At 45.4% G+C, this 27,875-nt stretch overlaps 1 protein-coding gene across 1 annotated transcript in view; it reads right to left on the reverse strand.

Annotated features, from left to right (window-relative positions):
* The window catches only part of LOC126524725 (uncharacterized), a 112,962-nt gene extending 86,305 nt beyond the window's left edge, over positions 1–26,657 (reverse strand). The window contains exon 1 of the mRNA XM_072287023.1: positions 26,507–26,657. Within this exon, the coding sequence (XP_072143124.1) occupies positions 26,507–26,632 (126 nt within the window). The 5' untranslated portion in view covers positions 26,633–26,657. The remainder of the gene's footprint in view (positions 1–26,506) is intronic.
* Between the last annotated feature and the right edge of the window lie 1,218 nt (positions 26,658–27,875).

Below are 27,875 nucleotides of genomic sequence, written 5' to 3' on the forward strand. Positions count from 1 at the left end.
ATTTCACCTGGATAAAGATACTATTCCATAGATTTTGCGGGCTGAATGCCACTGATGAATTTCTAGTATCTCACCAAGTTAGTGAAGGTTACCTTTATCTTTTCCATATTTTCGCGGGCCCACGTACATGTAAAAGCACGAACACTCATTGGTTCTCAATGCCTTTTTTAAACTGCTGGACATTCAGTTCGTTACTACGATAGTGACTTAATCCGTGCACTATTATTATGCTAAATATGAAACAGTAGAAATATACTTATCTGCAGTTTGTCGATGTCTCCTTCACTGTGTTGGTTGCGAGATCCATCATCGGCACCACCTCCTTGTCGCATCTTAGCTATATCGGCTGTCTTCCTTTAGCACACGCTATGCAATATTCGTGACGCTCGCAGTCACGCAGAGGGGAGGAACTCGGCGCACTCACAGAAGCAGCACCGGATAAGTTGTTTGTTCAGGATTGTGCCGTGAACAGTAGGTGCGCGATGCGATCTGTAAAATCGCCTAAGCTATTGGCAGGCTTTCGGGGTGCAGGGAAATATTGCTCACGGAGGAACAGAACTATCCAAGAAACAGTGGTCATCGTCGAGCCTGATCAATACGACGCGCACTGCAAGCTCGTTGTACGAGTTTGTTTACACTGGGCTTCAATGTTTAGCCGCCATGCTCGCCCGATGAATGTATGTGATGACGCCACCACAGCGTTCCCTCGTGGTATAATGCGAAGCGTAATAAATAACAAATTAGTCGAATACACATTCAGTCTACATCTTGTAAGCTTTAAAATGCTTTTAAACCACGTTAAACTAACTAATAATATTGTACTAAATGCATTTGTTTTATAACTCGCTTGTACGTGTAATGCACTCAGTGGAACGACAAACAAGTGAAAGAAGGCACGACCATGCACCGACGGTATGATCACGTGAGCCCCTGTTTGTCGACCGCCCAGAAGGCAACGCCCAAGGAATGATAGCCACCCAGAGTGAATCTAGATAAACCAATGAAACTGGAGGCTTGTGGAAAGATAAACTGTGTCTCGGTACCATTTGTGCTTTCATCTTGGGGTGTCGCCAGAGCTCGTGAAGATCCCGAGTTTCGCCAAACTCGGCGCATCCTGCATAGCACCCAAGGTCCCCTTCAGTTACGGCCCTAGCTGGCGGGTGATACTTTGGCAAAATGGCAGCGCACACGATTGTTTACGTTGTCATGGCAACAGGAGCGGAAGCCGTACGGCGCCTTCTTACCCTTGCGATCTTTGTTTTTTTCTTTTTGTTTTCATTATGACAAGCCGCTCTGTTCTCTCTCCACCCTTCCCCATTTCCCGCGCACCTTCACTTTTGCTTTCTTTTTGCCTGTATGCGGCGCGTATTTTTTTCATATCGCGCGCGGGCCCTACCCCATGCATTGTTTGTGAACTGACACGCGGTGCGCCGTGGGTTCTATATGCGTTACCACGCACGCAGTCTTGTCCATACTTTGAGTATGTCAGCATATGCCGGAACATGTTTAAATTGCACTACCAACACAACTTGGTATGATGCACGCTCAGAAAATGAACAAAAGTGGAAAATGCATGACATGTACATGACTATTAAACAACATAAAAGTTGACAGACAGTGAAATAAGAAAAAAAGGAAAAGAAAATGAAACGCAAGAAAACGCGAAGGCCGTTTCATGTACACACATATAAGAGATTTTTATATAATATCCTAAAGACCAAAGTTTAGAAGAGCATCTGATATGCGCACTGAGAGCTTCTGATATACTCACGGAGATATTCCACATAACTGGACGATGTGTACGGCATAGTCATGACAAAGACAGAAATGAAAAACTCATTGGTAATGGCAAAAAGAATGACTTGCAAGATACCTAAACAATAGAATAAAGTGCTAAGATTGTTTTATTGACAGTTGTACCAAGAAGAAACACAAGAACTTACTTATAAATTGGCACAAAAGCATATTAAATGCGCGACATGTTCATCACTACAGAACCAAATGATAAAAAGACGTTGCAGAACAAAATTACATTGCGCTGAACATGGAAATACACATTAAATTATGGGGTTTTACGTGCCAAAACCACTTTCTGATTATGAGGCACGCCGTAGTGGAGGACTCCGGAAATTTAGACCACCTGGGGTTCTTTAACGTGCACCTAAATCTAAGTACACGGGTGTTTTCGCATTTCGCCCCCATCGAAATGCGGCCGCCGCGGCCGGGATTCGATCCCGCGACCTCGTGCTCAGCAGCCTAACACCATAGCCACTGAGCAACCACGGCGGGTCCTGGAAATACACATTATCACATTATTTTGCACTTGGCCACAAATTTAGTAACGGTGGCAAGGAAGGTAGTCAGATTTTGCAGCAGCACATACAAAACATTCGTAGAAAGGGTTATTCTTCAATCAAAGACCAGGTGAAATAAGCCAACAACACGACTTTTCTTTCCCCACGAATGCAATGCTTAGCAGTAAAATTGCGTCACTAAGGCACTAAGTCATACCTTCTGGGGACTCCTTTGTGCAGTAAACGCGAACTGCAAGAACCTACATATAGGACACTTGGAATGTTCATGCTTTCCAGAAAAAAAGAAGCATATCATGCCTACACATGAAGGTTGTTCGCGCGGTTTTCCCATTGGCAATCACTTAGATAATACATAAACATGAACGGTAATTTTTCAGCTATTAGTACGTTTGTAGAACGTGACACACAGAAAAAGCATTGAGGGAGGAATGGAACGCTGGGCAAGTTGCTGAAGTTGCCGAATGAGATTTGGCACAGAGATACACAAGTCATAGACCAGGTGACAATCAGGAGGAACATGTATTTGTCAGTTTTCTCTACCGGTAAGAGGGAAGTGCAGCATAATCAAGGCGCAACGACGTTCGGTGACTCATGGAGCACGCACATGGACAGGGCCGTGTTCGTGTACATGCGCCTCCTATGTCCTTGGGTCTGCGCGCTCATCTGTTGTCTTTAGGCACCCTGAAGAACCTTGCATGGCTTGTTCTTGAGGTATTCGTGAATCACTGTTCGTTGCACGAGCGATGCGAGTCGTGAAACGGGTGAAACATCGCGGAGCACAAGCACACAGCTCTCTAGGACCACAGGGCTGATGAAATTGCCCCCGCCGGTCAACGCACAGTAGCGCACGCTTCCAGATAACAGCAGGTAACGAAACATGAAACTTCATGCTGCGGGCTAAGCTGGCGCCGTGCCGGCGGGCGCGCGCGAGGGCAGTCGAAAGTGAGGGTGTTGCGAGGGGGACTAGGGGAGAGGAGTTGAGAGGAGGAGTGAAAGGGAACAGCGCGCGCGGATCTAAGAGGCCGTGAAAAAGAAGCGGAGTTGCTTTCCCGCCTTCCTGATGGATGGCACCAATTACTTCTGCCAAGGAAGCGGCAGAGTTTCCCAGGCCAGATTTTACGCTTTTCTTCTAACGCTTTCGCCATACCCTCCTCATCCGCTTGCCACCTCATGGTTCCGTTGCACCCTCCTCGTTAGCTTTTCTCCTCCCACAATCTTCGCTATCGCCGTCTTTCATTGCCCGCTGGGCTCCGTATTCACTGTTTCGCCCTTCGATGTGCTCTTTCGCTCGGTTGCGAGGAACGCCTACGGTCGGTGCAAGAACGGTCGCCTAGGAGTCGCTCTCTAAAAATCGCATTAGAACCCATCTCACGATTAATGTCGAGGGTAATGCGTTAGCAGTGAATCAGTATTGCGAGGCAACGTAGAGCCATCATCGAAACAAGCTATGGATGAGGCGTGTGCTGCAGCGGGGCTCTTGTGTTTCCCTAAGTATACTCGGTGTCATCAAGAGCTGCCGCCGCTAAGCCTCCGAAATGCGTGGCTCGCCCGTGCGTGCGAACACTGAGAAACACGTCATACGGCAACTGGGACTTCTCTCTCGCGCTTCTACCTGGTGTCAGGATTGGGGGCTCAATCCCATCGCTCGAGATCCGTTGCCAAGATTGGAGTCCGGCATGAATTCGAAGGTAGCTGGCCCATGCCGTCGTCCAACTTAAACACGCTGAGGACGTTGATGAAGGGAAGAACTGCTTCTCATCGAGAACGAGGAAAATGGGTTTATATACAGAAATTAAATCAGTCTAACTTGACTGCTTAAGAAAAAGAGTGTCAGTCCAACATGACTGCTCAAGAGAAAGTGTGTCAGTCCAACCTGACTGCACGAGAGAAGTGTGTCGACCCTCCGCCCAACAGCCGTTTTTAAACGCTCGGTCCTTCGGCGATACAAGGCCGCGAATGTTCGTTTCGTCATCGCAAAACTAGCCGCCTCCCGCGACAAGGTGACGCACACACACACGCAAACACACAGGTGCGAAGGACTGGAGTCGACGACCGAGGGGAGTCGTTCCGGGAAGCTCAGAGACATCCTGGGTAGCTCGTTGTCCCGCGCGGCTTGCTCATGCGTAGCGAAATCAGGTTCGCACTGGGGACCTCGGGTACAATAGTTCGTCCGTCGAACCCGTTTCGTCACAACGGCGATGGGGCTGGTGTATGGGGGCGGTTTTCAGCACAAAGCCCGCTTCTTCGAACGCAGTCTTGCTGCAGCGACGGAGAGTGGGGGATGCGCGCCTTGTCCCCCAGTCGTAATTGGGTGGCAATTTTTCCTTGCAGCTCGCCATTCTTAACACTGGGCGCGCTGCGCCACCTAGTGGTACTGCCTAGAAGTCCGCGCATGCCTGCAGAAACGGGAAGCGCGGCGCAACGGTGCCTGCGAACGCTGAGAATGGTTCCTTCGCTCGGCCGTACACTCAGTGACATATACTCAATGACACAAGTTGGCGAGAGGTTGATGAATTGTCGCACATACCCTGTGCATTAGCAGCGCAGATCTTTAAAGCCTTGGCGGGAAAGGCGTTCATTAAGAAACTGCACATTTGTAGCGCAGCATTAAAGGATTCAAACCTCTCTGAGTATACGACAACATCGTTATAGTAGTCGATTACACTACGCAGGCGATGTTTCGCTATCATTGACTTCACGGCTCCTTTAAGTGCCGCAGGAGCCCTCTTTAACCCAAACGCCATCACAGCCATGCAAATTAGACATTAGTCGGGACAAATGCAGCTTCGCGAACACCGTCAGGATGCCTGAGGACATGCCAGTATCCAGAAGTTGCATGCAAAGCAGTAAAATACTTTACATTTCCGAAGTGGTCAAGGACATCAGCAATCCGTGGACTTGGCTGATAGTCGGGCACTGTTAAGGAGTTCAGCTTGCGTTAGTCAATACATAAATTACTGCGTCCCTCGCCATTCTTTTCCACCAGAATGACCGGCGCAACTTCGGGGGGAAAATGAAGACCTCTCATCTCCTTGCCTAACTTGGATGTCAACTTGTTTTTCTATTTGTAGCTCATCTGCTTGCGAACATCTGTATGGTACTCGATAAATTGGAACACTGGTAAGTGCGTTCATATGTTGCTCAGACGAGATGCATCCGAAATAAGACTGGGATTTCGAGAACGCAACTTCATATTTATTTAAAAGACATTCGACCATCTTGCCTTCTGCCAAACACTGCTTTCTGAGGATCTTGATTAGAGAGGCTTTCGTGCTTTCCGCATGGTTCGGATTGTGTGCGTTCAAAATGTGACGCGGTTGTGTAACTATCTTCCTTTCCAAGTTTCCAGAAAGATTGAAGTACGAGGCGCTGTATAGGCCAAGGATCAACTACGTTATCAATCCTTGAAGTACGTGCACATTCACTTTCTTTGTGATGTTTCCAATCTGCAAATGAATGATTACGTGACCCAACGTTCGAATACTTGATGCAAATGCTTGATGCAACTGTTGAAGTTTGAATCTAGAGTTTCTCATTAACTGAAGTGGCAGCAGTCTTTACACAGCCTAACTGATACCAGTAATCGTAACCCCTTTATCTGTAGTGGCAGTGAGAGGTTTTCGTTTGAGAAGAGCTTTAAATGCCTATTAGTGAAATTCTGCGTTGTTCTCACCGTTTCATGATGCAGTCTCACTAGCAGACACGTTGTCACGGCGTGGGCATTGATTGTGCCAATGAAACTATCGGGGGAAACCAACAGCAGAGCAGTATCTACATTCGTTTCTTGGAAGACATGGGCTGGGGTAGCTGTAAAAGTTGAATGCTGCGGTCTCATGATGAGAAGTGGATCTCTTGGCATTGTAATTAGAATTCGTGTGAAGGAAAGTAATCTCACCCGCTTCATGGATGTTTCAAGTTTTGCATAGCGGCGAGCCACTCTGATTGTGAGGTGAAAACACTCCAACTAGCGCTAGTTCCACGTGAGGAGAAACAACCTCAGTCAACCCAGAGATGATGTGTCGCTCTGTCAGGTAGGCGAAGGCGCCGAGACGCCTTGTCTAGTCGTAATACTCCTTGATCGTCTGTCCTCCTTTCTGCCGCTAATGAATGAAATGCTGGAAAGCGTCTTGTTCATCGCAAAGCGGTTCTGCGTGCCGCCCTTTATGTTTTCCCATGATTCCCTGTTGTCGAATATCTCTGTGTGCTACCACTTGAATGCTTCCCCTGCGATGCACTCGTTGAAGCGACTGAAGCGACAGGAGCGATCACGCTGCGTCCCCGAAGCTTCAGCCCCCTTCATCTCGAAAAGAGGGAATCACTTCCCGGCACGGACATTTTCTGGGGACCTAGAACGTAAAGCTACTACGATCTTGTTTTATTCCAGTCTACTGACGTCAAATTTACGTAACCACTGACGCAAGCATCGGGAGGTAACTCGAAACATTGTTTGAAAAGCCCAATTAAATGCGCTCCCCCTTCATATGAGGTCACGTTTTTACAACGAAGCTGCTTATGCAGGCCCTGTGCTGTCTTTGTCAGACTTCGCTAAAACAATCGTCATCAGCAAGGCTCGAGCGTCGTCGCTTTCTTCCGCAGCTGGCTCGGTTGCGGGTCTCCATTCCAACGTAGAATTTCACTTCTCTTCGGTCGTCGTAATGGGGTGGCCGTGCTTACGGGACAATGAGCCATTGCTTAACGGGGCATGAGCCATTCATTGTCTTACAAGATGGAGGGATTTAAAGTCGAAGCAATTTAATTTTTAAGAATCGAAAGCGGGAATGCCGGGCGGATGCTGCTAACCCCGCCACAACTACGGGAAGACCACGAGTAGTGCGTACTCCCGAGCAAGAAACCGCTTACCGCGAGAGTCAGCGAGAGTTGGCTCGTTAACGGGCTTGTCGTCGTAGGGTCGACCCCGAGCTGCGCGCCACAGATGCCAAGTTTAAACGGCTGCGCCGGAAGGCCGATAGCGAAGGGCGCGCCCGTGACGCGGGAACACATCAGCGGCGTCGCAATGAACAACCCGGGCTCCGCGAACGAGAAGCTCTAGAACGGCGCCAACGCAGAGAAGCAACCACCCTGAACGGTGGAGCCACTGCTCGCTCCAAGTGGAAATTCCTGGATCGAGACTTTGGTCACAGTGGCAAGGTCTGCCGCAGGCTCTGGCTCGAGTACAACCTGACGCAACTCAAACCTCTTCCCTACGATTTACAATATAGACTGACGGCGAAGTTTGACTTGCTTGGTATTATACTCGGTTTAACTAACACAGCTCCGCTGTTCGACCATCTTGACGGACTGGGAGGGGCGGTGATTTGGTTTTTGCTGTCAAAGCGAATAGCATTGCCTACATTGAGCAGTTTTTCTGATCTAATAGATTGACAAGAGGCGAGGAGCACCCTCAAGAGGAAAGCGTCTCGATGGGGCCGAGTCAGCACAGTGAAAGTAGATAACCGGATGAAGAAGGTGCTGAAGGAGTCTGAGACTGGTCCGCTCCCCCCCCCCCCACACACACGCACCCCCCACCCACACACACACACACGCACACACGCACGCACACACACACACACACACACGCACGCACGCACGCATGCACACACGCACGCACGCACGCACACTTATTGCTTGTACTTACTAATTGAAATAAAGAAATTATATAACAATGGAATTAAAAGTAGATGAAAATACAACTTGCCGCAATTGGAAAATGATCCCGCAACCTTCGTAAGTACGAGTAATTTCCCCTGTGGTGTCCTTAGTGTCTTTGTTTGTTGGCTCCTTATGACATCATTAATAAAAATCGCCTTCCAACTTTCATTTTTCCTAATCGCTTTCAGTTCATTAACGCTAAGCGTCATCAGTGACTACTCCGTGAAGTTTTGCCAGGCGCACCACATATGTCCGTTCTACGACCTCTATTATTTCTGATTTATATTAGTGACCTTACTGTTACGATTTATTCAAACATTCACTTCCTCGGCCACGTTATCTCCACGGAAACTAGTAATGCTGACAATATTATAATACGGTATCTGAATAATATGGTTGATTGTTGATGGAAGTGGTTAATCGAATTAAATAATACCACATGGAATTTTAGAAGCATGTCTAGAAACTATTCCGCATTCTGGCGCCTAGGATCTTAACAGTGTCCCTAGATTTATTCACGTCACATAAATAGCTCAGTGAGCACATTAAAACCACCGCTACTTAATTGGACAATTCATTACCAGTAGCAATTGCACAGTTGGATATTTCTAGCTAACGCCGCCAAGAAAGAGATAAGCAAGATGAAAATAACGGGAATAACAACCAGAAGAGAAACTAGCAGTTTGATTACCTGCAGTGGGAAATCGGTAAGACGATAGAGAAAGATGAACAGAAAAACATACTCAAGGAGGTTGAGAGAAGCGCGTACAACGGCCGCTTTCCGTGCAGACGATCTTGGGAGTGCTGGCTCCTAGAGACCTCGCACCCGAGGGCGACGAAAGCGCTAATTAAGTTCCTTCGTTCAAACGACTAGTCGAACGACTCGCACATTTTCATGACAATATTTACCTGCGTGCGTCTATAACACTATCAACGCTGTTGCTGGGCTAAAGCTATTGCTCTACAAAGCAGTGATGCGATCCAAGCTTGATTATCCGTCCTAATTAATGAAACCTTAGTGTCGATAAGCCACTTAACTCCCTTCCATTAGTACAAAATTATACTGTTCCTTTCTTTCTTTCTAAGTAAAACCGTACTGCGAGTACAGCTTATCTAACTAGCCTATATCACTTGTACCCTAACTACATTCGTCTCACTATTACCCCTTGCTCGTTCTTTCATAAATATTTTTTGTCGTACTACACTCTACGACGACTTCATTCCGCGGCTGAAGTACGTTTTAAACTGTATTAATCACGGTAATAAGGTCTGAAGTGAATAATACAATAAGTGTTTATTTTATTTTAATTCGTCATACTCTCTGCTTCCCGGGAGTGTAATTCCATTGGCTCATGTTTCAGAACCATGCCAGATAGCTAACTTTTTCTTAAAGCGTTAGTTAGCTTTGAATAATTACCACTATCTTTATATGTTACGATCAAACTCATGGTGCATGTTTCGTTCTGTTGCTTTGTAACAGGTCTTTTCTCGAGGGCTACAGGGTTTTACGGGTTATATTATGAAGAGAGAAAAAAAAGGAAAGACAACGTTCTTTTGAGAATTCTTGATTTTCCTGCTGCGTGAGCGTGATATATGTTATGACGATAGCCCGATTCCTAGGTCATAAGTGGCCATAGCGTCATAAAACTAAAAGTAGCTCGTAGGTCGCGCAATCATAAAACAGCCACATTGCGCTTACGACGAGACAATACAGAAATCAATACTAAGAAAAAAAAAAGAGAAAGGGTTGACTTTCATTCTATTGATTCCTTTTTCTCTGTCTTCGTCAGACATGCAGATACCACTCGCTGAAAAAACTATGCCAAAAAGATGCCTGAATGGTGGTTTAAAAATGACTCGTGTTAGATTAGTGCCGTTACAAAGCATCAGGAGTCCCCTATCGTTTTGATATCGGTTTTCTTTAGGGCTCTAAAGCAAAGCCTTTCATTTGGTTCCTCATTTCGCAGATAATGGAATCTTAGAAATCATTTTATCTATGGAGCTCCTTCTGTATACTGAGTACCCTTAACATTTGAAACTCTAATAATGCATCACACCAAAATGACCTAATCCTTGAAAAGTATTACGCTGGAATTTGTTAAAAGTGATACTGAAAGATAGAAACCCTTCCTGAGCGTCCCGTAATATATTAGAACACTATGAAAATATTTTCCAGAAAATGGAGGTTATCTTGTGCCTGAAAAATAATCCTAAATAATGTTGCTTTTACTTTCTTTATTCAATACTCTGCGCACGCTATGTACATTTCTGTTAAGGATGCAATGCGGAAACTTTTTTTCGTATAACCCGATGTTATCGTCCTGTGACTGTTCACCAAATTTATCGCTTCTGGAGAACTGCGCAACACTACAGTCGCCAACATGTGCAACTTCATAAAAAAAAAAAGAATCCCTGACTCAAGTTTTGTTCGTGGCGTGAGTGAAGCTTTAAAGGAAGGAAACGCATGCGAGATGGATGGCGAATATCGTTCAAGGGCAAAAGCTCCAAAGAGCGCAATTTTTGCTTAGATTCAGAAATGGGCTGGTGTACACTTAAGCCGTTGCGCCATTTTTTTGACACATGAAGAGTAAATTGTGATTGTATAGCATCAGTTTCTGATCTCTTTCTTCTTTATGGAGTGGTTGCGGTACTATCTTTATTCCTTGTGGAGCACCAAAATAAGGACCTCCGCGTTCGCCTTTCAAGCGTTTTTTTTTCCTTTTCTTTGGAAATAGTTGTGCTTACGAATTAGGATACGCGATACTGAGACCTGAGGGTCTAGGGTAGCATTTTTGGAGAATAAATGTAGTTTCTATCCACTGACGCCCTTAACCTTATTTTTTACTCTTGCTGGTAAAATCTACGAAGCAGACACGGTACCTTCAAGCCTTCGCTTTCTCGTGTCTCAAAGAGTCTGTGGCTCTTTTCTTCCTTTTTCTTTTGCCGCAGATTTTTAGCTCACCATACTTACATAATTTGGTAGTTGTTCGGCTTCTTTTATTTTTTTGCGACATTCAGACCTCACACGAAGTGATTTTACCCCCATCTTCTCGGTACCAATTCTGATTTTATTTATTCTTTTAGCAATTTCATACTGTCCGACGTACGCCCGCGTCTTTGCTCTTGCGTCAACTCTCAAATCCATTCGCACAAACATGAAAATCCTCTTCTGCGCGCAACCTCTTTTCCGTGACACATCGCGGACGAACTGGAATTGCCTCGGCCGCCAACGGAGCACGCTAACAAGACGGCAGAAGGTGCGCACTGGAACGGACGGTCCTCGAGAGACCGTCCTCAGGCTAGGATCTACGGAATCTTGTTGTAACTTTCTTTTTCTATTTGGCATAAGACTCTTATACACGTTGGTGGCAGGAGCAGCGTACGCCATGCGTCAGCCTATAGGCGAGGCAAGACGAGCTTGAATGCGCTGTGCGTCTTCTTCCGTGAGCTCAAGAAAGAACGCCAAACATACTCCTTGATATGGTCACCCGAACAGCGGACGCTACTTATTTCACTGCGGAATCGACTTCGAGGCACATTGGTATCGGCCTTCTTTATTATGATGCAGATTATAGATTCTGTTGGGGTTTCATCGCTTCAATACTCCACAATGTTTCTCAGGTATAATGTCTGCATAACGCCCTTCCGAAAAGAAAAATCACAATTTGTGAGTTGCGCAAGCCTCAAACGATGAAAACTTTACTCAGGAATATATATTCTGGGGCTCGTTGTGTGTATCATCTGTGCCGAACATTTATTGCTTTAATGGCTACGTGCCTCTAGCCCCAATGCATCTAGAGTGTCTGTGGGCATAGATGTGGGCCGATCCCGGAGATAATGCAACACCGGGCTGACCCGCGGTGTAGGTGAAGCAGGCTTCAAGCACTGCACCCTAATGCTGCACCCTAAGGCTTCCAAGGCTCCCTAAGCACTGCACCCTAAGGCTTCAAGCACTTCAAGAACCCTAATAATAATAACAATAAACAATAATAACTGATACAAATCAATCAGGATGCATTCTTCCAAGTCGATAGGTATACTGGAATCGTTTGTGAACAGCACATGGACTGATGAGCAGGAGGCATTGCCATATGCGCAAAGGACCAAATATATGTACAACCATAAACCCTTCACTCGCAAGAGGACAAGTCCAGCTACTGTGGGGATGTCTGTACCACACAAACCAAAAACAGAATTGTGATGTCTAGTGTCCCAGCACACCCGAGTCTGATATGCAGAAGTTCATGACCATGCATTTTGCATGTGTTAGCCGTGAAGACACTACCCCTGTGATCATCGTTGGAAACTTCAATGTGGACACTTCAAGACAAGAAATGGTTTACTCAAATTGTGCTAGAAGAATTCGGTTTTAATTGCTACACCCATCCTAGGGCGCTATAACGTAAAACTGTTCCAAACTTTTGTATTCCAATTCAGCAAACAGCCAACCCCGATTGGTCAAAAACATTTGTGAACCACCCCCAGTTCACCTGTCTGTCACGAGGCATAATATGACCGAACAAAACAAAAATAGCTATTTCTGATTCGACGCTTTTTTGCCCTTAGCCTTCGGTTATTGGTCCAAAGTTTCCGGACTGCACCCACTTCACCTGCCTCTCACGCGAAGTCACACAACCACAAAAACTTACCACGTCAAAGTGACGCGTACGCGTTGAAGATGCATTAATATGCCGAACAAAACTGAAATTTCTTCTGAATAGCCACAGGCTGCCCCGTTCCGAAAGGAATAAAAGATGGCTGCCTGCCGATCGCTCCGGCACAGGCTACTCGCCCCTGCCGGAGAGCATGGGTTTATTTGCGTGTAATAAAACATTTTGCGTGGCCGTGTAACGTTTTCGAGAACTTTCGGCACGTTTACAACCTCGTTCTGCCAACTCTTCTTTGCTGAAGATCCGTTTTAGCGTTATTTTTAAGCTTCCGTTGCATTCCGCAGCGATTGTCGACGAGCCACCACAAGCTAAGAGAAAGCGGAGGAATCGTAGACGCCGACACCACCCTCTTCATCCGGTTATCGATATTCAGTGCAGTGGCTCGGCCCCATCGAATCCCTCTCCACTTGAGCATGCTCCTCGCCTCTTGAGAGCCAATTAGATAACTCAAGCCACTCAGTGCAGGCAATGTTATCCGTTTTTCAAGCAAACAAAAGTGACCTCCTATGAACGAGGGGAGCATTTGATTGGTTTGTTCAGACAACCCTGCGAGTGACCACCCGATGCTTGCTTCGGCGGTTACGCGAATTTGACGTCAGGAGATCGGAATAAAAACATATTGGAATCGCTTTACGTTATACGGCCCCTAGTCACTCAGCTACTCAGCAACGATCTTGTATAGATTTAACCTTGGCCAAGATTCTGTCTAAGATTGTAACCGAACCAATCAGTGTATATCATAGTAATGACAAAACTGCAATCACTATCATTACCAAATGATGAAAATACATATAGCTACCCTTGTGTAACGCTGTGTGATGTGAAACGCCTTTTTGTGACGGATTATGTATGCAAAGAGCACATAAAGCCACAACGACCTTTCGCATTCTGCTTATCTGCTGGCGTAAAGCGTTCGTTAGCGACATATTAATTAACGCGCAATGTTTTAGGTTTTTTCTTCTACGTGAAAGCTTGTGCAGCCCAAGAACGTTTTATAGAAACCGTAATGGTACAAAGCGTCACAGGATACCGCCGCTGTTAACACTACTGCCACTCATAGCCCCGATTACATTGTGATTTGTAACAGTAAAATCTTAATGGCGAGTTAAAAGACAGAAAATATATCTAAGTAAAATAGAAAGACGGTTCCGTATTACACAATCACTTTGAATACATAGAAACACGATACATGCGGCACCACTAATAGCTATGGTATTTAAGCATGAAGTATTATGAACTTACTTGATAAGGTCAGACAATAAAATATTCAGTACGTGTGGAAAATAGCTTAAAACGGCTTGTGTGGACGCTCATGTGAAAAACAGAGTATTTGGCAATATAACCTTTTCTGAATCCCCTTCCTAACATGCAGCATACTTCGTAGCAAAGCACCACGCAAGACAAAGTTGGATAACGACTTTTTTTTTTTTCTTTATTCACAAAATGACATACATACATAAAAACCCGTTGGGCTACTTGGACCAACATGACAAGCTAAAATTTCTTGAAATTCACTAATTCATAACGACACTACAGTGGCATCAGAATTTGCGCGAAAGACGCCGCACGTATTGGCGCGCGCAGCAAAGTGCTAGTGGCTGCGCGCAAGTTTCATGGCAGCCGCGCAATTAAAGACACAATAATCAAGAAAACAAAAGATCGGTTGCGCGCGCATGTTCGCGCGCTTGTTTTTGTAGAGACGGCGCGAGTGCCAGCACGTGACTCTGCTCTGGATGGCTCTGGCGGAAAGATAAGAGAATGTCGCTGCCTTTGTTTTATTCCGGGAGCTTTGTGGCAGCAGTATCAGCTTTGAGAAGCGGAGTTGAGCCAACGTTTATAGTTTTGCACGGTGATGTTTCGATAGCCTGTATCTTGTATCTTAAGATACACAATACATTCTTTTATGTATCGGAAATACAGATACTGATACAAATACAAGATACCCAAGTAGTATTTGAGGTTGTATCTAAAATACCTGTATCTTTGATACTTGCTGCCCACAAGCACAATGGAGTTCTTGATCGAACAAACGGGGCCCAAAACGTCTGATCACTAAGCTCTAGTTATTCATTAGGAATGACTCGCTTTTACTGCGATCACAATTATATGCACACTCCAGGTGCATTTTTGCTGTCGTCGTCGCTGTTTCCGTAATGTTCCGTATAAAGCCCAAGGGCGATAAAACAGTTGTATGCTATATGTGCGAGCGAAAGTGCGCGAAGGAAGCCGAGGGCGAAATTGTGACATTCTAGGTATCCCGTATAGGAATTTATTTCAAGTTATTACTTGCCGAGTCTTACCATGTTCGCATTTCTTAAATAAAGAACTGTAGTGCTCCACTTATCTCCTTCGATGAACACGAAACTGCACCTGTATATGGCCCAGTGTCGTTCCCTCGCTAATATCCTTGCGATGGTACTCCAGATAACTGAAACAAGTTATTACACATGTGCACGCTCCACAGTGTTCCGGGCACCCAGTTCTAAGCTGTTTTACATATATATGTCTGATAATCTATATCACCGTCATTTTAGCATCAAATGTGCTCCGCACTAACTTCTTTCACTTTCCATAGAAATGAGAAAACATTCGATTTAGCTTCGATATTCGGGGACCTTATTTCGAATATTTATATTCGATTCAATTAGAAAATTTCACTTTTCCAATAACCCTAATCAAAAAGTAACAGGCCTGCGTGGCACATCCCGCACAGGCACTCTGTAAGCAGGAGGAGCGGCTCCGTGGGAGCTGCATTTTTGGGCACCACGCACTACAAGGTCTTCGTGGAAAAGTCTCTTTGCATCGTTTTCGCGAGAACGACCTGAACTGTCCGCCCGGCTTCTGCGATGGGCTGCGGCTTGTGCTGCGGTTTCTCCTGTTCTATGCACAGCGGCCTACTGAGCACGGCGTTGCCTAGTTGCAGCCGCGCCTAGCTCTACAATTCGCTTCTTCAGCAGCCATTCGTACTTTGCGAGGAGGCGCCATAGCGTGTACCGAAGAGTGAGTATACGCTTTGAGACATGTCGCATCCCTTGGTCCGTGGGACTATACGATGCTTTTGATGATCATGGATGTTGTTATTTATTCGCATTCCCTTTGAAATAGGACGGTGGCGAGTAGTCAACTAGCCTGCTTGATTTAACTAGGTCCAGCTACATGCAACATACAACTGCTACATGTCGAGACACCTGGAGGAATACAACCTGCAATGTAAATGTAATGACTGAAATGTAAAATTTGTAAGATGGACGATATGCGGTACGCATGTCACATCGCGTGACAAATGGCACGATGTAATTATTATTATTATTATTATTATTATTATTATTATTATTTATTGGCGTTCACTTTGTAACGCGGCAGTGACATTCACCGAGCCTGCTTGATTTAATCAGGTAAGCATACATGGTTTACAGCGTAGTTGTTTATGGCCAGGGTTCTAAGTATTATTCGTATGCGACAACAAAAATTATCATCATCAGGAGTGGCACATACCCCCCTAAACCAGCAAAATGCAATGGCTCATCTCCCTCGTAATGCAGAGACTACAAGCACTCAACAAAGTAAAGCTGACGGTGCATACATTCTTAGGAATCACGCATACAACGTACGCAACAGCGTGCTTTCAAACAAATACCCAGCTCAAAACAAGCATCTTTGTTCATCAGCAGTTGCTCATACCCCTCCGTAAGCAATCAAACATGCAATGCTTTATACCCCGTAAGCAAGCCAAAAATGCAATATCTCAAACCCCCGTAAGGCAGAGGCTACAAGCGCTCAGCAAGCAAGGCTACAAGCACTCAAACAACTTGGAAAAATAAGTGAACAATCTTGGGTCCAAATAGAAATCGTATTGCATATTAAGCTCATATGAATAGATACTACAATTTGACCCACGTCGGTCATGTCTACATTCGCACTGCCCTCTCTTTTTCGGCGTTCCAACCGCTTGTGTATCTACTTTCCTTTCTTCCGGCTCACTCGTGGTGGCAGTCCCGTCGAACGTAACGCTTGTCTTGTTTCCTACGGTTAATCAAAGCGGCGGTCCCGTCGTAAACGCGAATGTATATAAAAACACAGTAAATGAGTTGGTACCTTTGCTCAAAATTCTTTGTCACCTGTGTGTCGTGTGCTAAACAGCTTCGCTGGTCACTCACCTTCACAGAGTGAAATGGCTCATGAAGATTCATCCTAGCACTTTTCGTACAGATCTCCTAAACCTCCTTTTTCTTCCTCAAACGTTCTCTATGTACCTTGTATCGTTACCTATGCTGCTGGTGCTGCTGATTATTGATGGTGATTTATTGGCATTTCCATTGAAAAAGTGGGCACGACAAATTCTCACCTTGCTTGCTACATGGCGTGCCACCTGGTGTAATAATGTGAAAGTGCAAAGCAAAGTGCGCACGTATCGATGACATGCGGCGCGCATCTTGCATCGATTTATATGTGGCACGATTTGATGCTAATAATGAATTATTTGAATCCTCCTTGAAACGGGATGGTGACAAAGAGTCACCTAGCCAGCTTTATTTAATAAGGTATACATGTTTTCATTCTAGCAGTTGTGTATACATTTCTCTAATTTTGTTTTTCTTCCTCAGACCTTCTTTATCTATCTTCTACCGTTACCAATACAACTGATACATGGCGTGCCACCTGGTGTAATAATATGCAGCTGCATTGCAAAGTGTGCACGTGTCGACGCTTTGCCGAGCGCATCTCACATCGCGTGTCTCCTCGCACGCTGATACGCGTGTATAGGGCATGTTTTCGCTGCAAGGTAGCATCGCTTTCCAAGCAAATGTCATTAATTTAATCTGGTGGTTCCATATACACAGAAACATCCCTGCCCCAAAAAAAGCCGCATTTAAAGATCATTATGAAAAGCTTTTCACTGCAGTTAGGCTTCAGTATGGTTACGGTTCAAAAGCTGATCAATTCATTTCCCTTATGCCAAACTTACAACAAGATGATTGATGCAGCGTTGAAGGGTCAATAACTCAAGAAGAAAATGAATTTCCACTTGAAACTCTGCACAAAAACAATACGCATGGCCCTGACGGCAGTAGTGCTGAATTTTATATAACATTTGAGGGATTCCTCTGTCGTTTTCTTCAGCAGCTTCTCAAAGAAACGTGATAAGATTTCTCCATCTTTCTATCAGGGCCACTTAACCTTGACCTCAAATAGTACTTATAATGAAGCAATAGAGAGAGTAAACGATACTGGCCGATATCTTTATGTAACGTCGATTATAAAATATTAGTAAACGTACTTACAAATACGTTGCAGAAAGACACAGCTAAATTATTAGGTGACCATCAGAGCTGTGGATGTGAGGACGCTCTGTACAGACCAATATTGATGTATCGTGTTCAGTCCTTGACTACCTAAATGGTAGTATAGATCCGGTAACTCTATCTAAAATTAACCTGGTTAATCTGAGGTGCAGCACAATTTTTTGTTCCGACTACTGCGACATCTTCAGTTCGGGGATGTATTATACAATGGTATGACACTTTGTTATGACCAGCGCCCTACAAGGTAATTAAGAACCATACCTTCCCAGCTTTAATACGGCTAAAGTCATCCGTCCGTCAGGGTTCTCCTCTCTCCCCTTTACTTTTTGCTGTAAAATTGCACCCGCTTTGCTCAAGGGTGTAACTCATGATTAAAGGGCACAGGTAGGCAGATGAAGAAATTACAGTTCTAGCTTATGCGAAAGACATTGCCTTTTTTCCCGTCGATAAGCCCAGTAATAGTGAGTCAAGCACCACCTTGTAGTTCCGGGATACTACAGGAACTAGTGCAATTTCGATAAATGTAGCGCGCTTTGGCTAGGCATGCGGGCTATAACTCCTTCTGTGTGCTCGAATATTCATTTGAATGAGTCTCCGCCACGACATCTTCGTGTGCCTGTTCTTATGCCTCTTGGCGTACCTCATGGGGCGACGCCCGCCATGACCACTATCTGTCGAAAGGCGACAACCTGGCAGGGACGTGACCTTTCTATTCTTGCGGTAGCTAAGGCACACAATATGTTTTATTTTTGCTTTTAATCTTCCTTATGTTCTGCAGGTCTTGCACTGCTCTTACATCCATGTTCAGGCATTTCATAGAATATTTGCATCTTTTATTTGGCGTTCATCATGGGAAGCCATGAGAAGAGACAACCTTTATCATCCACTTGAGAAGGGAGGTCTCAGTCTTGTGCATTTGTTTGGGCCACAATTGGCCATGCGATTGTATTGCCTTAAAAACGTCCGTCGTCAATTCCTTCTTGCTGTAAATATAACACGTCTTGCATCACTAAGGCCCTTTTCTTTTTGTGATGAGCAACATTCCTCAAGAATTGCCGTTGTGGGGCTTAGTAGAATAATTTGTCGACACTGTTTTATTTGTTGAAGCCAAATTCTCGGTACAATATCTGTTTAGCGCTGATTGGACGTCGCTAAATATAGCACTTGTGCATAACCTTTTCCCTGAACCTCTGTATCGAAAGCCGTGTCGGCCTCTATTTGGTCAAGATCTTCTTTGCCGTGTTGTTGTTGTTGTTGTAGCCTGTGATGCGTGTGGCTCCTACCCACGATGGGGGATGGGCCAAGAAATGGGTGGAATATTCGAAATTAATATGAAGCATAAATTTCTTAATATCTTTTGAAATAGAATTGAATAGCGCAGAATTACCTGTCCGTCAAATGTGTATACCACGAGCAGGGAAAAAATTTTTTTTACTTCCTCCTGGCCTGTCGAAACATGGCTTCATGAAATAGAATTATATCTACCCTAGATTGCAAACTGTAGATTTTGCTGCCAGCCAGAGAACAGAACATTGATTTATTCTTTGTCGTGATGCGTCTTATTTTTGGGACGTTTTACAAAGAACTATCAAGCAAGAACTTCCTCGCACCTCTTACGATATCCAGCTCCTTCCTTTAAAAAAACAATGAGTATTACACCATGTGATTTGTTTAGATATGGGGACCTTATCCCCTATGGAGAGAGAGGGAGAAAACATTTATTTCTAATGAAGCGCGGTAACTTCTTCATTGGATGGAGCCCTTAGTTCAGGGTCCCATCGGCTCATGCCACTCCGCGTGCCCACCAGATCAGCCGTCGCTGATCTTGCAGGTCTTCACCTTTCTCCCAAGGGGAAGGTGAAGGTGAATGGAGAAGTCGTATGGTCGACAGACGTGCCGAAGCACCTCGCTCGACAAGGTCTGTCTTTCGAGAAGAGGCTGCTTGTCAAGTGCGTAGTGTGGTTGGAACCTTTGATCCCGTTCCTAAGGGGATTTGCTTTTCGACGTGTGAGTTTGTTTGCCCAATTTTAGAGCGCAGCTCTTAGGCATCCATTTCTGAGGCGAGCATCGGCGTCGGCGGTGGTAGCGTAAGCGAAAGAACGAGCACAGTGACGGATGAAAGAAAACGCTGATCGGAGCGCGGGATGAAAGACGCTAGGAGGAAAGCGGAGAGGAGGGTGCAGCGGAACCATGAGGAGGAAAGCGGAGGAGGGCATGGCGAAAACGGGAGTAGAAAAGTCTAGTGCGGCGACGATGGCTACGATATGGCGCCAGAGTAGCGCGCCTCGTCTGGTTGATTTGTCTACCGCGGCTGCTATGGATCGCGCCCGCGCGTCACCCACGCGCCGTCTCTCGCGATCTCCAGATTATTGTGGGAATCGAGGCACTCTTCGCTTCGTGTGCAACAGGCCGCACGAGGCTACATACAATGAAGTTACAAAGCATTACTACATGGGAAGGAGGGAGTTTCCACCTCCTCACTATAGACTAAACAGAGCACAAGCAGTTACGCTTAGGCAATTACAAACAGAGTCTTATTATTCACCTGCACAAATAAAGGAATGGTACGGCATTGCAGGCATGAATATTATATGAAAAACATGCAAAAAGGAGGTATGCACGCTTGAACATATGCTCTGGGAGTGTGGGTAGCTCGGCCCTGGCATTTCCCGGAATCGGTTTTTAGGAATGATCAGATCTCCAGATCATATCCCTCAAGTCCTGGCTGCCCAGTACGCCCGTGATAGGGCTAGGAGGCTTGACCTCCCGGTCCCAACATGGGACTAGCCAGGCAGGTGGCAACACCTTGTACAGGACAAGAATAATGTTTCTTCCTCCTCCTCCTCCTCCTCCTCCTCCTCCTCCTCCTCCTCCGCACAAGGCAGATTGTGCGCGCCAGGCAATATATCGCGAAATGGAAGCGCGTATACACATGCGCTCCAATTTCGCATTAATGTGTATCGTAATCATCGGTGAATTCTTTCTCAACTTTCATTGGACTGCGTAGCATGTGTGCATTTATTTTTCATGTGTGTCCAAATGCACCATAACTGACTTTTGCATGACACTATTCATAATTCCATGCAATAAAAAGCAAAAAAGCGGGTGTGGCTCAGTGGCAGAATAGCTGACTCCCGCGCAGCGTGCCCGGGTTTGATCCAGACTGGAAAAGGGTATTTTTTTTCCTCATTCCTCGCGATAGCTGCGACAGACACTGGTGTCGGTGACGGAAAGCATCGCCAACCGAAACGGCTATTCGAATGAGCCCATAACAGCTTACGCTGTAAAGCTTTCCTTAATTGGAATGAGGTTAACCTCATTCCGGGATGGATAACACTCTTTAAATGCTCAGGGTAGTAAATAGCGTCTGAAACGTCCACTATTAAAGCAGTACTTCCCCAGGGCCCGATAATGGTCATGTTGTTAGCCAATAGTTTTTGACCTTACTGAAATGCTGGGTACTTTCTATTTGAAGGTGCCGACCGCAACTATATTCAAGAACCCACTTTTTTATATATAGATGCAAAACCTGCACTCTAAAGTATCTATACAAAAGCTGGCTAATTCGGAGCACATTCAAATAATTTCAGCCGTTAATTTTTATATCTGCCACCTCTCGCAGGTTACCCGAGCAAGCTCCGGCAAAAGTGATAAGTAATGTTGATGGAGATAACGCGGGATAACAATAAGTTAGTACCCATCTTACGATGACTGTCGATGGTAAAGCGTTTAGTATTAAATCAATATAGCAACAGAAGGTATTGCCACCGTTTAAGCCAGCTATATATCGGACGTGTACTGCACCAGAACTCCTCTGGGGCGCTTCCCTAAGGACACTCGTCGCCATCTAGCGGCGCCACCGCGAAGCCTGCGCGTGGCCTCCAAAATAATGGCCCACAAGTGCGTTTTGAATGCTGAGGCACGCGTCATGCGGCAACCAAGCTCCTTTCCCGTATTTCTTTCTGGCCACGCTGTGCCATCTAGTGGTGCCGTGGAGAAGCTCACGCCTGGCTCGTAGAAGAGAACCATGACGCGACGGTGCCTGCGAAGGCTGAGAACTGTCCCCTCGCTTACCGCACATCCAGTGGCGCACAGTGACCCAAGTGCGCGAGAGGTTCAAAGGCAGAAAGTTTGTGGCGCAGCATGCTAAACTGTCAGAGTGCAGTCCTTGAGGAAGCCTTGCAACGGGGGTTCGATTCCGACGAACATTTAGGAAATTTAAAGGATCTTTTAATGCGTCAGCATTCTTAAGCCCCTGTCACACGAGCAGATAAACCCGCGGTTAAGCTTAGCAATGGTTCACGTGGTTAACCGCAGGTAAGCTTAGCCATGGTTCACATGGTTAACCGCGGTTAACCCGGGCGCGGTTTGCCAGCGCTACGCAGACTCGGTTCAGCAAACCTATGCGATCAGGTGGCCATCGTGCGCGCAAAATTTTTTAAGCAACGTTGACGGTATATGATAAAGAAATAATAACTAGCATGGAGATACATGTTGTAAAAACATATACAAAAAGACTTTCTGGGTTAATGCTGAAAGTCTTTCATGACTCCATATTATTTAGCTGCTTGGCCATTGCCAACTCTGATTGCCGTGACCGGCGTAGCATTTACGAGAGCCAAAAAATTTCATTGAGTTTCTTTTTGATGCACGTTGTCCTTGCGGCGTGGTAGTTTGTGCTAAAACTTTGCTCTGCTTCAGGTTACAAGTGCCATACGTGGCGTAGGCTTCGCTGAGAATACTTCACGTCGTGTTTTGTTCTGCGCTCAAGTGCATTGTGTGTATGTGCATGTGTGTGTGTGATTCGAGAGAGGACCTGTGAGGCCGATGCGATTGCCCTCATGGCTCCACCGAACACTGACTCTGAAGATGCAGACCTGGAATTTTCGGCAGTATTCGCCATTTTTGAGGAATCTGTTCACCAGCGGCGTTTACAGCTACTGTTCATTATTGCTTGACTAGAAATGGACGGTTACCTCGAACGTGCTCGGCGCAAGAGCCGAGAGCTTTTGATAGCTGCAGCACTCTCTTCTGGCGATCGTTCTGCTTGAACATACTCCCGCAAAATTTTGTGGTACCAAGAAACGGCTGCGCACCTCCCTGACAGCGGATTCAGAGAGAACTTTAGAATTAACTGCTCCACCTTCGATTCCATTGTGAGTGTTTCTGAGCCCACGAGACGGCTAGACACGAACATGAAAAAGGCGATTACATTGGATATACGTGTAGCGATACGATTGTATCTTCTCGCTACCTCTGCTGAGGACAGTATTTTGGTGTTATCTGTTCTACGGTAAATCTGGCGGTCCGCGAGTTTTGCGCCGCTATTGTACGGAGGCTGGAGTCACCTTACATAAGCTTCCCCAGAGGAAACGATGCGGACGAGCACTTGCGCCCTTTCGTAACTGTCTCTGCATGGATTTCCCCAAGGCATGGGCACCCTGGAAGGATGCCACAGATCCCAACAGACTACGCCACTGATTATATTACTTATAAAGATTAGTACAGGGTTACATTGTTGGTCCATGTCGACCGAACATATACGTTTATACGTACTAATGTAGGGTCACTTGGAACGAAATCACAATGTAATTGTCTTCCACTGGTGACGGCTTCCCAAAGTGTTGGCTAGGATCCTGTTCACAAGCAAAACAAAAGTACTGCAGGGTGTTTGCAGCATGGTGTTTGCATTGGCCCGGTGTTGCTTGCTGACGAGGGCTTCCCTATGAAGCCAAAGATAATGAAACCAAATGCGTAGCCTGGCCCGGCCGGGTCACCTACACCGCAGCAATTGAAGTCATAGCGCTGGATTGACACGGACAAGAAAGTCGACAGGACGTGCGCTAACCATCAATTGAATTTTGTTTCAGAAAAGCATTGTATTTATACCAGCTCAAACGAGTGGCAATCATCGCACGCGCAACCAAGCATTTTCCAGGTGGGCCATTTCCTTCCTGCTAAGAGAAATCAACGGAGCACTGACACAGTTTGCACCCTTCTTTTGCAATCAAACTTGCTCCTACAATCGCCCTCGCAACTTTATCAGCATTTCTAAGCACGACTACACAATCATTAAATAGTGGTTTACACCGGCAATCATCACAATGCACGCAGACATGTCCATCTCGATAAGAGTTAAATTTTTGCTTGTGTTCCCTTAGCCTGCCATTGAGGGTTCTGCATGTCTGCCCTATGTACACTTTGCCGCACGAGAAAGGGAAGCGTTATGCAAACCATTGCACGCAGTGCACAAACGGCGGCCGATGGTTCTTCTCGCAGCCTCGGCTCATCTTTCTCAATGGATCGGTGGCCTTACATATGCTTGATAGCTTTTGCGGAGCTTAAAATGCGACGCCTACTTCCACTTTTTGGGCAACCTTCTTTAAACCAAGTGATATGCCATGCACGTACGGCACAACCACCTTCTTTCTCCTTTCATGGTTGCGCACGTGCTTACCACGCGGTTCAGCTATATTTTTCAGCACATTTTCCGCCACTGACAAAAGTACGTGGAGAGGGTAGCCTGCTTCCAGTAGCCGCTCTTTTTGTCTCAGAAAACTCCCAGGCATCCGGTGGGAGCATGATTTTCGGAGCACATTAAAAAAAAACATAGGTTTGCGATTGCTCGCTTCACCAACTTCGAATGTGACGAGGCATGTAAAAGCAGTACCTTTGTTTCCCTAGGGTGATATTCGCAACAGCAATTATCGGCAGTCAAATTGAATTTTATATTTAAAATGTGGACAGCATTATTGTTTGGTAGCTGATGGTAGTTCAAGGCATTCGTTGAACATTGCAACCACGTCATTCGCTGTTTAAATTTTATTTGAATTCAAATCATACATCACGAGGTAGTCGTCCACGTATGTAAAGGTTTCTAAAAGCTTTATCGCCGCGAGTTTTCCTTTTAGAAGTGTCGTGATGGGCGAGAAACAGGTCGCTCAAGGCAGGGGCCAGGCATAGTCCGATACACTCCTTCCTCCTGAAGATAGATGAGCCGGTCACATTGAACATAGGTAGACTCACTGCACTTAAGGTGTCATATATCGCTTCCCTTTCTCGTGCGGCAAAGTGTACATAGGACAGACTGGCAGATGCCTCAATGACAGCCTAAGGGAACACAAGCAAATACTGATCTGCTATCGAGATGGACAGGTCTCTGTGCATTGTGATGATTGCGGGTGTAAACCACTGTTCTACGATTGCCTAGTCGTGTTTAGAGATTATTATTATTATTATTATTATTATTATTATTATTATTATTATTATTATTATTATTATTATTTATGCAATGCTACGGACTCATGGTCCAAGCAGGGTCCAAGCAGTGAAGATAAACGCAGGCAGTATCGAAACCCGAATCGGCATTTGAAATGAGTTCTTAGCAAACGATAGTAGTTGAGTTTCGCAAAAGATTTTTCTAAAATCATGTTGGTCCGAATTATAGAGTTCTAAAAAAATTACAACATACGCAGAAATGATGTGTTCAAAGATCTTGCATGGAATGCTTGTAAAACAGATTTGACGATAGTTTTCGGGGGATCCGAGGTTACGTGACCTAAGGATTGGAATTACCTGCGCTAATTTCGAATCACTGGGCAGGATGCAGCACTCCGAAAGCTGGCAAAATGACTACCGCATATTCTGCCGCCGCAGGTGCCATTAAGTGTGACACAGCATTTTATTGTGGCCTAGTTTCCTGCAATAACAACGGCTTCTGATGATTTGGTTGGTGAGGTCAAACTATCGGTATAGTATGCATGTTGTTCAAGTATCTTTTGTGCCAAATACCATTGGGACAACTGAGAACAATTTCTATGGGAAGGCAGTACATGCGAGTAACTAGTGGAAATTCACCTAGAACAGAAGCGAGAATGTCCTTTGTCTCCATTGTTCTTCACGCTTTATGTTCAGGGCCTTGAAAGAGGACTGGAAAGCATTGAATTAGATTTTTATTCATGTAAGTGCGTAATGATGAGGGTCTCCGGGCTGATGTATATGGACGACACAGTGCTACTAGCGTACAATGCAAGTGCTTTACAGAGAGCTACAAATACTTACGGCAATGAATTGACATATCTAAGACATAACGTTAGCACATTTTACCACCTTTAGGAAAACCCACGAAAACACAACTAAATAATTTCACGGATAATTTCGCAAAATCGAAAAGCCCAAATCCTTTCGTAACACCTAGATTTGGCTGCCGTGCTTGTGCTGAAAATTGTTTACGGTCTCACTATATTTGCAACATCTGCAACGTTCCATCCACTATAATATGCAGGGCACTAGGAAGCGGCAGAAAGCCGCTTACAAAATCAGGATCGTTGTGCATAAGGCTAAGGAATAACAAGGAAAGTTCTCGAACGGCTCCATTGCGCTGTACGTCGACTTACGAGCGGAATAACTAAAGGCGTTCTATAGAGAGTTCTCGCTGTTGATCATCTTTGAGACATCAGATTCATCAAATCCAGCGAATCAAATTTTGAAAAAATTGCTAGCATGTCTAGCTGGAACAAAGAATGTTCAAGTAAGCAAATTTAAAGCCTTAGATCATGAGACTACTGACCTTTTCCGGTTCGAAGCCCTTCATTGGTTCCAGGCTGCAGACAGTGACCATAAGGTGTGAGCAGAAACACACACTTGCGAGAGCACGCCACATAAGCTTCACGTGCGTCGCTGGCTCCATCGTCATTTGAGGGCTAGATGTACCAAAATAAGAGTCCTCTACAAGACCTTCGATTGCGCCGACGACGAGACGTGTTTTCCGCGCCAAATGAGACTCCCGTTTCGTATTCTATATTATTCTGTTTGCTATCGGTGCATGATTCAATATCGAGAGCTAATACGTGTGTGCACACGCACAGGTGCACCTGCACGGTGTGGCCCAGCATGAGAATTGAGGCCATCGGAGACTCGCACATGAAAGTGATTTCGTTAATATCCTGTAGGTTTATAACAAAGCAATGACGCAAAAAATTTACCTGGATTTCACAAGTTATTCAAGACTTATGTTAGCATTGTAGTAAGCATTGCCCCCTTGTTGTGGTGGTGAAGAACAGAATATAGCAAAACTGTGAATGACAAAGCTTACTTTTTATTTGACAAACTTGTTCCCACAAAAGCAAGTGACACTTGAAGCACAACGATAGCGGCGGGCACAGTCGGCGATCGGGAAAAATCTCAGCGGGTCAAGCGCGTCGGCTTTCATGCATGAGTCGTCGAAGGTTCAAGCGTAATCGCTGGTGCTGGCGTGTCTTCGAGAAAGTACTACACAATTAAATAGTATAAGGTTTTACGTGCCAAAACCACGCCATAGTCGGTGACTGCGGATCATTTTTGACCATCTGGAGTTTTTAACCTGCACTGAAATCTAAGTACATGGTTGTTTTGTACTCTGCCCCCATCGAACTGTGGCCGTCGTGACCGGGTTTTGATTTGACTACCTCGTGAAAGTACGGCGAGAACATACGCAATAGATAAAATAACGAAAACCTTCGAGTAAGTTGCAAATCATGTAGGTGCTTCTAGCACTGAGTGATAAGCTTAAGTTCTTAGCGGGTTAAAGGTCGTCCCAGAGTAAAGGGTAAACAAGTACACGTGTCAGTATTCTCGAAAACATTTGTTCTACAAGGCTACGAGTGCACGACTGTGCTCGAAATTACATTCTGCTTTATTGATAGCGCTTCTGAGTAAAGATGCGATTTCCATGTTGGAGGTAGAGAATTGCGCTCCTTTCAATCAGAAATGTTGTTATGGTGTTGTTAAAGAAAGAATAACACTGCCAGAAAGAGTTTAAAAGTGTGAAACATTTTGTTCGGCGAGCTTAAGCAGAGAGCAAGCAACGGCAAGCGTTTTCAGCAATCGTCAAATACGAACAGGCGCTTTATTCCGCACGCGCATCCATGTTGGCTGCATTTCCGCCATAATCCGCCATG

This window comes from Dermacentor andersoni, chromosome 3 (genome assembly GCF_023375885.2).
Source record: "Dermacentor andersoni chromosome 3, qqDerAnde1_hic_scaffold, whole genome shotgun sequence".
Lineage (NCBI taxonomy): Eukaryota > Metazoa > Arthropoda > Arachnida > Ixodida > Ixodidae > Dermacentor > Dermacentor andersoni.